Source organism: Chrysemys picta, chromosome 11 (genome assembly GCF_011386835.1).
Source record: "Chrysemys picta bellii isolate R12L10 chromosome 11, ASM1138683v2, whole genome shotgun sequence".
Lineage (NCBI taxonomy): Eukaryota > Metazoa > Chordata > Testudines > Emydidae > Chrysemys > Chrysemys picta.
Genome location: NC_088801.1, coordinates 77,458,663 through 77,471,532, shown reverse-complemented (window position 1 = coordinate 77,471,532; position 12,870 = coordinate 77,458,663). Strand labels below are relative to the sequence as shown.

At 45.3% G+C, this 12,870-nt stretch overlaps 1 protein-coding gene and 1 long non-coding RNA gene across 4 annotated transcripts in view; one reads left to right on the top strand and one right to left on the bottom strand.

The window, feature by feature from the left end:
• Positions 1-403, bottom strand: part of SLX9 (SLX9 ribosome biogenesis factor) — a 110,535-nt gene extending 110,132 nt beyond the window's left edge. For both annotated transcript variants that reach the window (XM_065561190.1, XM_065561191.1), the window contains exon 1: positions 268-403. In XM_065561190.1, the coding sequence (XP_065417262.1) occupies positions 268-396 (129 nt within the window). In that variant the 5' untranslated portion in view covers positions 397-403. The remainder of the gene's footprint in view (positions 1-267) is intronic.
• On the top strand, positions 83-2,113 carry LOC135974192 (uncharacterized). Of its 2 annotated transcripts, XR_010591417.1 has the most exons (3): positions 83-189; positions 1,068-1,208; positions 1,752-2,113. It is a non-coding gene; the product is annotated as an uncharacterized LOC135974192 (long non-coding RNA). The 2 variants fall into 2 exon arrangements; XR_010591416.1 differs by lacking the exon at positions 83-189 and having other exon boundaries at positions 571-1,208.
• Positions 2,114-12,870: the final 10,757 nt, after the last annotated feature.

The following is a 12,870-nucleotide window of genomic DNA, read 5'->3' as shown; positions in this document are numbered from 1 at the left end:
CTGGCTTGGCCAGCACCCCCCCCCCCTCCACGGGCATGGTGCAGCCCGCCCCTCCCCAGCACCCCCCTCTGCTGCCATGGTACAGCTCACCCCTCCCTAACCCTCCTCTGCTGGCGCAGCCCGCCCCTCCGGGCAGAGCACATGGCACGGCCACGCACTAGAACTTCCTCCCTCCCCGCACGCCGAATGGTACCGCCGCCAGGCTCTACCCCCCCCCCCCACACACACACACACACGAGATGGTATCGCCCGGTGCACCCCTTTTACCTTTCCGGGCTCCGCCCTCCAACCGCTGGTCCCGCCCGCCCCATCCTGGCTCCCCGGCTCCGGGTTCCGCGGGCCCCTCAGCCTCGGGGCCGCCTGGTGCAGCCGCGGACGCTTCGCTTTCCCCACCATGGCCGGGCTGCCGGGCTCGGCGTGTGTGCGGCGGCTATGGCCCGCCCCGGAACGCGGCGCCGCACAGCGCGTTCCCCCTCCCCCAAGGGCCGGGGCATGCCAGACGGGACATGGGGCGGGGCCCGGGCTTCCGCGGGCATGGAGCGGTGCGCTGGAGCCAGTCCCGGTCCCGGACCCGAACCCGAGCGGCCCGGCCTGAGGCGCTGGGTGCTGCCCCCTTCCAGCTTTGGGCAGTTGGGGGCCACGCCCGGGCTGGAGCCGCTGTTAACTCTGAAGCCTAATGGTGCCAGGCGACAAGCCAGTAACTGGCTGCTGCGGGTTGTAGCCGCTCTCCGGAGAGGTGCCAGGGCAGGCTGCTGCGAGGAGCTGGTTGCTGGCAAAGATTGCCGGGGTGGAGAAAATTCAACCCCCTTCCCACAAAATAATTCCTGCCTATATCCCCTGCCCCAAGAGAAAAACCCCTTCCTAAGCCTAAAGAGGTGATCACTGGGGCCCTGAGCCAGTAACCCCACAGCAATTAAACCAATTCCAGGTATATAGCCTGACCTGGTGCTGCTGAGAGTAGTGGGAAATAACTTTACAGAATTAGACAAAACACACTTACTGCTAACAGAGAAAAAGCTACATTTCTTGTTTTAGAAACATAGTTCTGTGCTCTTTCTACTCTCCAGGGAATGGGGAAAGCAGAAACACATACAGATGTCAAATCAAAACACATTTGTTCTTAGTGTGGAGCCCCCACTCCCCCACCCTGGGAATTTACTCGGCAGCTTGTTGTTTCCTAGATAAATATGGACTATGCAGCACAAATGGTAAGAGATGTGATGGAACGAGCCTCTTGGGGAATATCTGTTTTTCTCTCCAGTTTATAGCGGGGTCCATTTTGCATTTTCAGTGCATGAAGGGTTAAAATCCATGTGCATTTTATATAACAACCTGGTATATGGATTGTGCCAGCTCTTTTTCAGACCCGAAGTCCAGAGTTTGGTTAAGAGACCAGAGGCCTGGCAAACAGTGATTAGCTAAGAGAAAGCAGAATAAACAAGACAACATTGCCTTTGCTAAGATATGCTTGGTCAGTAGAAATGCCAGATGTTAAAGCAATAACTGAATAATTATGTTTCATCCAATGTTTCAAATTGAACAAAGGATCCCTGTTCCTATTGTGTTTCTCCTGAAGGGAAAACAGTCTTCCCACAGATCCAACCTTGAGTTTATGAAAATTGGCACATGTCAGTATAATGATATGGCATCCTTCCCCCTCCCTTCCCAGGGACCAATGCCCTGCCTTAAGGCATAAAGGAGACAATCTGTATTACCATATCCTTTCACTGTTTCTTTGCTTTAACCCCTAGGAATGTACCTGTTGGACAATCAAAGGAGTTGCTCCATTCCTATGGACCCCAAATCAGAATTCAACATATATATTTTATACTAATAACAATTTATCAAAGTATTAATTAAATGTTAACTTGCTAACTTGAGACCATGGGTGGAGACATTATGTAACCTTTTTAACCTTTGGCTACTGTGCTATCTTGTCTTGCTGCAAAACCTATCCCGGGGTGTGGAACTGCCTACCCCGTCACTTTCCCCCGCCCATGGTAAATCTATATATTCCATTGTAATCAATTGATTGAGAGTGTCTCTGAGCCTGATAAGCCAGGTGACACTCCGCCAGTGCTGTGTGTAATAAACCTCTATTCTTTGACCTCTACACGGTGTGGATTTATGTCCTTCAGTGCATCTTATGACTCTCACCGAAAACACTTTCCCCCATTAATGTTAGTGCAAGTCATCTCCCTTCGCCTTGAGAAGAGGGGGGCATTTTGTTTCAGCTGTTGACAAAGAAGAGTGGACACTTAGCCAGAAGGCTGTAAGGATTTGTTGTACTGCAATCTAAGCACGTGGTCCAGGGTGTAATAAACCACTTTACGGAACTGACAAAAGGCATAAATACCCAGCCCACTGGACATCTGTATCCAGGTGTGTGAGGGTGAAATGAACAGCTTCTTATCTTCCCCCTCCGGAACTAGAAGCTGCAACCTCACAAAATATGATGCTTCTGCTTTCCTTTGTGTCTTCCACTGCCGAGTGCCTGCCGGCCTCTCTCCCCACAGCAGGACTGCATGCAATACCTGGGGATAGCGCCCTCTGCTGGATCTGCACCAGGCTGGATAAAAATCAATGAGTTTATTTAAAAAATAAAAAAAATATCGGATTTTTTTTATGTAAATCAGATTTTTTTGATAAAATGCTTTTTGAGGAAAAAACGATCTAAAGATAGTTTTAATTAAGATACATTACAGCTCAAAGATATCTCATCCTGGAATAGGGATTACAAATTATAATTCTATAGTATGAGAGATTTATGTATGTAATGTTTAAGAAAAGTTTTGCAAATGAGTTCCAATAGTTCATGGATTAGGGACCCAATCTTATGGGATTCCAGGGGCTTCTGTCTAGATTATTTAGGTTAATCTTTCTGTCTACCCGATGGGACTCAGTGCTCAGTCTAAAAGCTACCATCAGCGATGGTTAATTTTGCAGTTCTCAAACTGTGGATATGTGTCTCCAGAGATAACATGCTTGTTAACAGCAAAAATGTTTTAAAATAAATAAATACATAATATATAGAGGTGAGAAATAACAGATCTCAACCCCATTGTCCCTCTGCAAATTTGTGTACACAGAGTCAGTGCCTTACCTCTCTCTAAAAGTGCAACGTTTCAAAAAGTTCAATGAATAGAAGATTGTTGGGGGCGGAATAGATCTGGACAAGGAGAAGAAGTCTGGAGATAAATGTGAGAAGGGAGGGACAGGCAGTAGGAACAAAAGTGAAACTGTTTGAGCAGCATATTCCAGAAGTCTTGAGATTTTTCTGAGTGTAGCCTTCATTGATTTGAGATCTACCATACCATTCTCTCACTAGAAGGGAAAACCTATAATGGCAGCAGGCTGTAAAAGAGACCCAGTTTGGGAATATTTTAATGAAGTTCCTCTACCTGTGGGTGAGACAGGCATGCGTGTAAAATTCAAACAGTGCAACAAAGAAATGCATGGCCTGGTTGCCCAAATGAAACAATCATGGGAAGTGTTCCTTCTCAGGAGGAAGCTGCATTGAAGATGATGAAAGGAACATGTCTGAACATGCAGGATCTTCAGGTTGGTAAACTTTTTAATTTCATACTTCTTTCTTAAGGACTACCTGTCTTCCTTGTGGACTATTCTTGAATTCTCATGTTTGAGCAAAAAATATAATTGTTATTCTATGGTAGTTTCATTTTAGATGCAGTTGTGATAAAAAATAAATAACTGAAATAGGCAGATCTTCCTTTTACAATTTCACCTTTAAAGTAGTACTGAGTGTCAGTGAATGCAATGAGTAATACTAAATGAGCAGTATGGCAATAATAATTAAATAACTGCATTGACTTAGTTTGTTTAGGAAAATCCATCCTCAACATACAGGATTCTGAAGACTATTCACCTTCAAGATCACCATCATTTTCTATAGTTTCAGAGTTATCTGCCAATGATAGTGTTTCAGTCACATCATGTATGTCACATAGCCACAGTATATCACCTGCAGCAAAAAGAAGAAAAAATCTCCATCATCCAGAAACAACCATAGATAAGTTTGTGATAAGAATCAGCAGATTACAAAAAAGGATAACACTGCTCTACAGCCAAAATGCTTCTGAAATAAATGTAGTCAAACTTTACTAATTCTGGGTCACTCAGAACGAAAATGATGCTTAAAATTGTTGATTGGCTCTAGTTTTCAAGATATGCTATTGGGTCAGTATATACAACCCTTGACTTGGGAATGGCGGAGGATAAGGGAAAGGATCTCAATTTAAACCAGAAATGACTAAAATACATCTTTGACTGGATCTATGAATAAATCTATGACAGTTTGGACAGTACTTGCTTTTTAGGCAAAACAATGAATGATGCAATCTGAAGATGGTATTGCGTCATACATGATATGAATTGCATCATGTTATTCCTAGAAGTCATGGATGATGCAATCATAACAAAGCTTACATCACTCTGCTGAACAAATTGCCCTATATCAACTCTAGAAATCATACAGTGTGGTGCTCTCTTATTTGTCAGTGTTTGATTTTGCAAAGGGACACATTTCTGTTTAGCCGAAGTGAGCAGAGATGCCTCGTACTTGTGTGAACAGTGCAGATAACTTCTGCTATGTTTGTGGTGAACTGACTTTTGCATCACAAAAGCGCAGTATAACCACTATGGTTAAGAAAGCCTATCACCTTTATTTTGGCTGCAAAATTGGAGATCAGGACAAGAGGTGAGCCCCACGCATATGCTGCAACACTTGTGCAACAAATCTTCGCCAGTGGTTGAACAGGAAAAGGAAATCTATGCCTTTTGCAGTGCCAATGATTTGGAGAGAGCCAACAGATCATACCAGCAATTGTTACTTCTGCATGGTGCCTCCAGTTGGGAAAGGTGAGTCAAAGAAGAAAAAGTGGACTGTGCATTATCCAAATATTCCATCAGCTATACGCCCAGTACCCCATGGAGAAGGACTGCCGGTTCCTGATGCACCAGAATCCTTCTCACTTGAGTCAGATGAGGAAGAGGAAGAGGATGAAACTTCTGGTCCTGAACCATCAATGTCACAGTATCCAATTTTCTCCCATCCTCCTCCTCTGAACCACACCTCCTAACACAAGGTGAACTGAATGACCTTGTCAGGGATTTGGAACTACCCACGAGTAAGGCAGAGCTGTTGGGCTCCAGACTACACAGTGGAATCTCCTGGCAGGTGATGTTAGGGTTTCCATGTTCCGTGACCGTCAAAAGGATCTTGTCCCATTCTTCTTCATGGAAGGTGATCTTCTGGCCTGCAACAACATCGATGGTGTGATGGCAGCCCTCAACATCATTCACGATCCAGATGAGTGGAGACTGTTCATTGATTCATCGAAGACAAGTCTTAAAGCTGTTTTACTGCATAATGGCAATGTTTTGCCATCAATTCCAGTTGGTCATGCAGTCCATATGAAGGAAACCTATGACAACATGAAACAACTTTTGAGGTGCATAAACTATGACCAACATCAGTGGCAGCTTTGTGGCGCTTTGAAGGTTGTTGCTCTCTTGCTTGGTCTGCAGACTGGATACACAAAGTACTGCTGTTTTCTCTGCGAATGGGATAGTCGTGCAAGAGATTCCCACTACATCAAGAAAGATTGGCCACTCCGACAGTCATTGGAGCCTGAGAAGAAAAGTGTTCAGCATCCACCACTTGTTGAATCAAGGAAGATTTTGTTACCACCCTTACACATCAAGCTGGGTCTGATGAAGAACTTTGTCAAGGCCATTGACAAAACACAAGCAGCTTTCAAGTACCTCCGTGGAAAATTTCCAAGGTTAGTGAAGCTAAGATAAAGGAAGGTGTCTTTGTTGGTCCTCAGATTCGTGAACTTTTTCGAGATGATGGATTTGGCCATGCACTGCGTGGCAAGGAAAAGACGGCATGGAAAGCCTTCCAGTTAGTGGCAATAAATTTTCTCGGAAACAACAAGGCAGACAAATACAGGTTGTTGGTGGAAAACCTCCTCAAGGCATACAACAGCCTTGGTTGCAACATGTCACTAAAGATACATTTTTTGCACTCTCATCTAGATTTTTTTCCACCAACCTGCGGAGCAGTGAGCGACGAGCACGGCGAGCGATTTCACCAGGACATTGCAACAATGGAGAAACGCTATCAGGGCAAATGGAGCCCATCAATGCTTGCAGACTACTGCTGGACAGTGACAAGAGATGCTCCATTTAATGAATACAAGAGACAAGCCAAGAAGCGCCGAGTAGACACTGAATAGGACTAAACTATGTACAGAATAGTTTTTTGCCTTTTGTTTCATAATAAATTTTATTTATATAACCCTTTTGCTGATTTTTAAAGTGTTACATAAACAGGACAGGTGAAATATTGTCATGTAAAGCAACCATAAACTCATGAAAAGACCTAGGTTTACAATTTATGATTAAAACTCTACTATCTACACAATATACATAGACATAAAATGTAAAAACTTAAATATCTTAGAAACAGTAGCCAATCAGTTGTTTTAATTGTCATATTTGAATTCAGCACATCAAAATACATAATAAATAGCACATTTTATCTCTGAATGCTGAAAAATTGTGAACATTTTTCTGAAAAGCTGACCGCATTTTTGGACCAGATCCAGTCTATTCCAACCTTTCCATGCTGCTTTGCTGTGGTGTTTTCTGGAGGCTGACATTTTAGCACATGATATGCTAAAAGCCTGCCTGTTCCTCCTTCCTCAAAAAGATAACTGCCAGTATTTGAACTTATTTCCCTTCAACTCCATTTATTCATCAACAGCAGCCACTAGATGGCATACTTCTTTTCAGAACCAAAGATAACTGAACAACATGTCTAATAAAAGCATATCTACCTCTTATATAGTTTTTCCATCAGTAGATCTCAAAGCACTTTACAAAGGAGGGCAGTATTCCCATTTTACAGATGAGTAAACTAAGGCACAAGGTAGAGAAGTGACTCTTCATCTCCATCATCTCTTTTTCAAGGTGGAATCACAGAATTCTCCCACTCTCAGACCAGGCCCTGGGCTGCAGTCTGCTGTGCTCAACCGTGATTACCACAGCAGGGCCTGACTTATCTTCAGCTCCTGCAATTTTGTTCCTGCTGGGAGTAATGATAGTGGTATGCAGGAACCAAACAGCCTTCTCAAAGCAATACATCCTGTAGTAGGAACGGAGGCAGTTAGGAGAAAACAGATTTTAAAACAATAAACTAGTGTATATGCATGCCTGCCTCTCCCAAAGGGTCACCGTTCCTTGAGCTCAGGAAGGCCCAGCTCCTTCAGATTCTCTCTACAGGGTCTCTCTGCCAGTCTGTCCCACTGGGTAGCCCCTGACAATTACCAGTCGAGTGGGATGGGCTCAGGGTCCAATTTGCCATTGGCTTGAAGCCTCTTTATGCAGGTGTTATGATGGAGGTTGGGTGAAACCATTGAATCTGGGGGTTGTGACAGCCATCCTTCAGGGTAAATGTAAGAAGCAGTTAAGCTCCTTTTTGGAATAATATAACTGGAACAATAGGACCCCCCACCGAAAACATAGCCACATGCAAGGCTGGTCAGAAAATGAGCTACACCTCTACCCAGATATAACACAAATTCGGATACAACGCGGTAAAGCAGTGCTCCGGGGCGGTGGGGCTGCGCACTCCGGTGGATCAAAGCAAGTTCGATATAACACGGTTTCACCTATAACATGGTAAGATTTTTTGACTCCCGAGGACAGTGTTATATTGGGGTACAGATGTATTTGGGCAGAGGGGTTTCACTAGGTATTGTTTGATGGAGGTGTGTGTATCTGGGAGCAGAAGCACTCAGAGGCAGAGAGAAGCCAAAAAAACCCCAAGCCAACAGCAAGACAAGCACTGGGAATATGGCCCTGGGGGAAAGTGAAGAGAAGTCGCTTTGCAGGAAGAGCACTGGCTGGACAGAGGTTTGGAACTGCACGCAAAGAAACTGCCTCCAGTAGTTTGATTCCTCCTGTGTTCAGGGAAACAGGACTTTGTACATTGTTTGTAAATAACAGGATTGTATCAAAGAAATACCTGACCCCATCCTCAGTTTCTTCTCCTAACAAAAACAGCCCATGAGATGCCAAATATTGGATAATTGAGCAGGTCGAAAGATTACCACTGATTACACTGACACAAAAGGGGCCCAAAGCAGATGCATGCTCCTTTGCCCCTCGCGTAGTGCTGGCTCTGTCGTCTCCTTCACAAGAGTCTGGGGCACCAGCAGCATGTTGTGGTGCACAGGTTGTCTGGCTGTGACAATCCTGCTATTCCACAACTACCACAGGGCCCATAGGGACTAAAGGCAACCAGTGACCTTTGGGAGAACTCCATCAAAGGATATATTTTCTGGTGGGCAGTGGGCAGGAGAAACAAATGAGGTGTGTTTTTTTAAAAAGTCCTGGTTTGGTTTGGGGTTTGTTTTTTCTTCCTTCAAGTAAACTTCCTCTAATCATAAAGAATGAGGAGGAAATATAGGAACTTGGTGGTACAGTTTTCAAAAGAGCAGGGTTTTCTTTAGTAGAAAATGGGTTGCATAGCTGAAATAACATGGGGAATTGGCAGGTTGATATACAAACTAGTCTCTGAGGGCATAGTCCATGGTTCAGAATGGTGGAATTTTGTTAAAGTGCCTAAAATAGGAGCTGAAGAGTCCTCTTGACTGTCAGTGGGATTTGTGCTCCTCAGACACCTTTGCACTTTTGAAAATTCTTCCCTAACTGAGCCAAAGTTGCATTGACCTTAATGGGAGCTGTGCTCAGTAAAGGATGCAGAGTTTGGCCCTGAAATCGGTGCAGATGCAACTTGAAGACTGTCGTATTCCTCCTTTAAAAGTAGATTTGCAAACGTGTTTGAAATTTTCTTCTTAGGGACATGAATTTAGTTGAAATCAATCAGTGATTGTAGTAGGTTTCTGAACTGGAGCAACACTTGGGATTAATGTACTTGGGATTAATGAACACAAACTAAACCTTCGCCAAAATAAATCTGTGTTGCAGCAAACTCTTGTTAGCAAATCCAGGGGGAACTATAGGAACCATCATGTGGGATGAACAAGGAAAGAGTCATATTCCTGTTTCCTCTGTACATGTACACTCACAATTTCCCAGACGCAACCTCATCAAGCTGATAAGATGGAGCATTATTATTACTCTGCTAATTTAATGTGTTAATTATAACTGTTTTTTCCATGCTTAAGCAAGTGTTAATACACATATTTCCCCACAGGTCAGAAGTTCCTTTTCTCTGACGCCCATTCAACAATGTCCTAAGTACATGCATCAGATTAACCATAGAATCATAGAATATCAGGGTTGGAAGGTCATCAGGAGGTCATCTGATCCAACCCCCTGCTCAAAGCAGGACCAACCCCCAACTAAATCATCCCAGCCAGGGCTTCATCAAGCCTGACTTTAAAAACCTCTAAGGAAGGAGATTCCACCACCTCCCTAGGTAACCCATTCCAGTGCTTCACCACCCTCCTAGTGAAAAAGTTTTTCCTAATATCCAACCTAAACCTCCCCCACTGCAACTTGTAGCCATTACTCCTTGTTCTGTCATCTGGTACCACTGAGAACAGCCTAGCTCCATCCTCTTTGGAACCCCCTTTTAGGTAGTTGAAAGCAGCTATCAAATCCCCCCTCCTTCTTCTCTTCTGCAGACTAAACAATCCCAGTTCCCTCAGCCTCTCCTCATAAGTCATGTGCTCCAGCCCCCTAATCATTTTCGTTGCCCACCACTGGACTCTTTCCAATTTTTCCACATCCTTCCTGTAGTGTGGGGCCCAAAACTGGACACAGTTCTCCAGATGAGGCCTCACCAATGTCGAATAGAGGGGAATGATCATGTCCCTCGATCTGTTGGCAATGCTCCTACTTATACAGCCCAAAATGCTGTTAGCCTTCTTGGCAACAAGGGCACATTGTTGACTCATATCCAGCTTCTCGTCCACTGTAACCCCTAGGTCCTTTTCTGCAGAACTGCTGCCTAGCCACTCGGTCCCTAGTCTGTAGCAGTGCATGGGATTCTTCCGTCCTAAGTGCAGGACTCTGCACTTGTCCTTGTTGAACCTCCTCAGATTTCTTTTGGCCCAATCCTCTAATTTGTCTAGATCCCTCTGTGTCCGATCCCTACCCTCCGGCATATCTACCACTCCTCCCAGTTTAGTGTCATGTGCAAACTTGCTGAGAGTGCAGTCCACGCCATCCTCCAGATCATTAATGAAGATATTGAACAAAACCGGCCCCAGGACTGACCCCTGGGGCACTCCGCTTGAAACCAGCTGCCAACTAGACATGGAGCCATTGATCACTACCCGTTGAGCCCGACGATCTAGACAGCTTTCTATCCACCTTATAGTCCATTCATCCAGCCCATACTTCTTTAACTGGCTGGCAAGAATACTGTGGGAGACCATATCAAAAGCTTTGCTAAAGTCAAGGAATAACACATCCACTACTTTCCCCTCATCCACAGACCCAATTATCTCCTCATAGAAGGCAATTAGGTTAGTCAGGCATGACTTGCCCTTGGTGAATCCATGCTGACTGTTCCTGATCACTTTCCACTCCTCTAAGTGCTTCAGAATTGATTCCTTGAGGACCTGCTCCATGATTTTTCCAGGGACTGAGGTGAGGTTGACTGGCCTGTAGTTCCCGGGATCCTCCTTCTTCCCTTTTTTAAAGATGGGCACTACATTAGCCTTTTTCCAGTCATCCGGGACCTCCTCCCATCGCTATGAGTTTTCAAAGATAATGGCCAATGGCTCTGCAATCACATCTGCCAACTCCTTTAGCACCCTCGGATGCAGTGCATCCGGCTCCATGGACTTGTGCTCGTCTAACTTTTCTAAATAGTCCTGAACTACTTCTTTCTCCACTGCTTACCTCCTCCCCATACTGTGCTGCCCAGTGCAGCAGTCTGGGAGCTGACCTTGTTCATGAGGACAGAGGCAAAAAAAGCATTGAGTACATTAGCTTTTTCCACATCCTCTGTCACTAGGTTGCCTTCCCCATTCAGTAAGGGGCCCACACTTTCCCTGACCACCTTCTTGTTGCTAACATACCTGTAGAAACCCTTTTTGTTACTCTTAACATCTCTTGCTAGTTGCAACTCCAATTGTGATTTGGCCTTCCTGATTTCACTCCTGCATGCCTGAGCAATATTTTTATAATCCTCCCTGGTCATTTGTCCAAGCTTCCACTTCTTGTAAGCTTCTTTTTTGTGTTTAAGATCAGCAAGGATTTCACTGTTTAGCCAAGCTGGTCGCCTGCCATATTTACTATTCTTTCTACACATCGGGATGGTTTGTTCCTGCAACCTCAATAAGGATTCTCTAAAATACAGCCAGCTCTCCTGGACTCCTTCCCCCGTCATGTTATTCTCCCAGGGGATCCTGCCCGTCAGTTCCCTGAGGGAGTCAAAGTCTGCTTTTCTGAAGTTCAGGGTCCATATTCTGCTGCTCTCCTTTCTTCCTTTTGTCAGGATCCTGAACTCGACCATCTCATGGTCACTGCCTCCCAGGTTCCCATCCACTTTTGCTTCCCCTACTAATTCTTCCCTGTTTGTGAGCAGCAGGTCAAGAACATCTCTGCCCCTAGTTGGTTCCTCCAGCACTTGCACCAGGAAATTGTCCCCTACACTTTCCAAAAACTTCCTGGATTGTCTGTGCACTGCTGTATTGCTCTCCCAGCAGATATCGGAGTGATTGAAGTCCCCCATGAGACCCAAGGCCTCTGATCTAGTAACTTCTGTTAGTTGCCTGAAGAAAGCCTCGTCCACCTCATCCCCCTGGTCTGGTGGTCTATAGCAGACTCCCACCACAACATCACCCTTGTTGCTCACACTTCTAAACTTATTCCAGAGACTCTCACGTTTTTCTGCAGTTTCATAGGAGCTCTGAGCAGTCATACTCCTCTTACATACAATGCAACTCCCCCACCTGTCCTGCCCTGCCTGTCCTTCCTGAACAGTTTATAACCATCCATGACAGTACTCCAGTCATGTGAGTTATCCCACCAAGTCTCTGTTATTCCAATCACATCATAGTTCCTTGACTGTGCCAGGACTTCCAGTTCTCCCTGCTTGTTTCCCAGGCTTCTTGCTTGGGAGCATCATCATATGCGTAAGTGCTTTGCTGGGTAGGGACCAGTAACTGGCCCATAGTGGTTATCCCAAAAACAGTCTCATTCCAAAAACGTCTTTAAAAAGCAACGTTTATAGAAAACGAAGAGAAATGTGAAAGTGGATCCCAGTCTAGCAGTGCAAACTCCTGTCTTGTCTGCGGCCATATCTGCACTGGCAGCAACTAGGGGCTAGCCACTGGGGTAGTTGGACTGGTTCAAACTCATGCTGCAGACAGGCAAAGCTGTTATAAACTGTGATTTGCATCTATGCAGCTTATCCTCATTTGCATCTGCTATATCAGTGTGAGTTGTGGCTGTGGTGGCTTCGCCTGTCTATATTAGGGGGTTGTTTCACGGCAGCTACATGGATGACTGTAACCAGCGCAAATCCCCAGTGTACACAACCCACGGGACTCGAACCTGGGTCCACAGGAACGGCCACTCTGCAATCCTCCACTTGGCAGCCTGCTGTTAACTGCTGATGCAGGACTCCAGTTTGAGGCTCCTCCCCTGAAAGCCCATTGGCAGAGTCCCAGAGCAGCTGATTGGCCCACTGGAACAGGAGCCTGTCCGAACAACTGAGATCCACCCTGCTTCCACTTGACTTCCCAGCATCCTGCCCTGGCTTGGCTCCAGACCTCTGACTTGTGGTTCTGATCTCCAGTGTGTCTGTGGCTTCTGACCTCTTGGTATCCTGACGCAGCTGACTCCTGACTGTGGACTCTG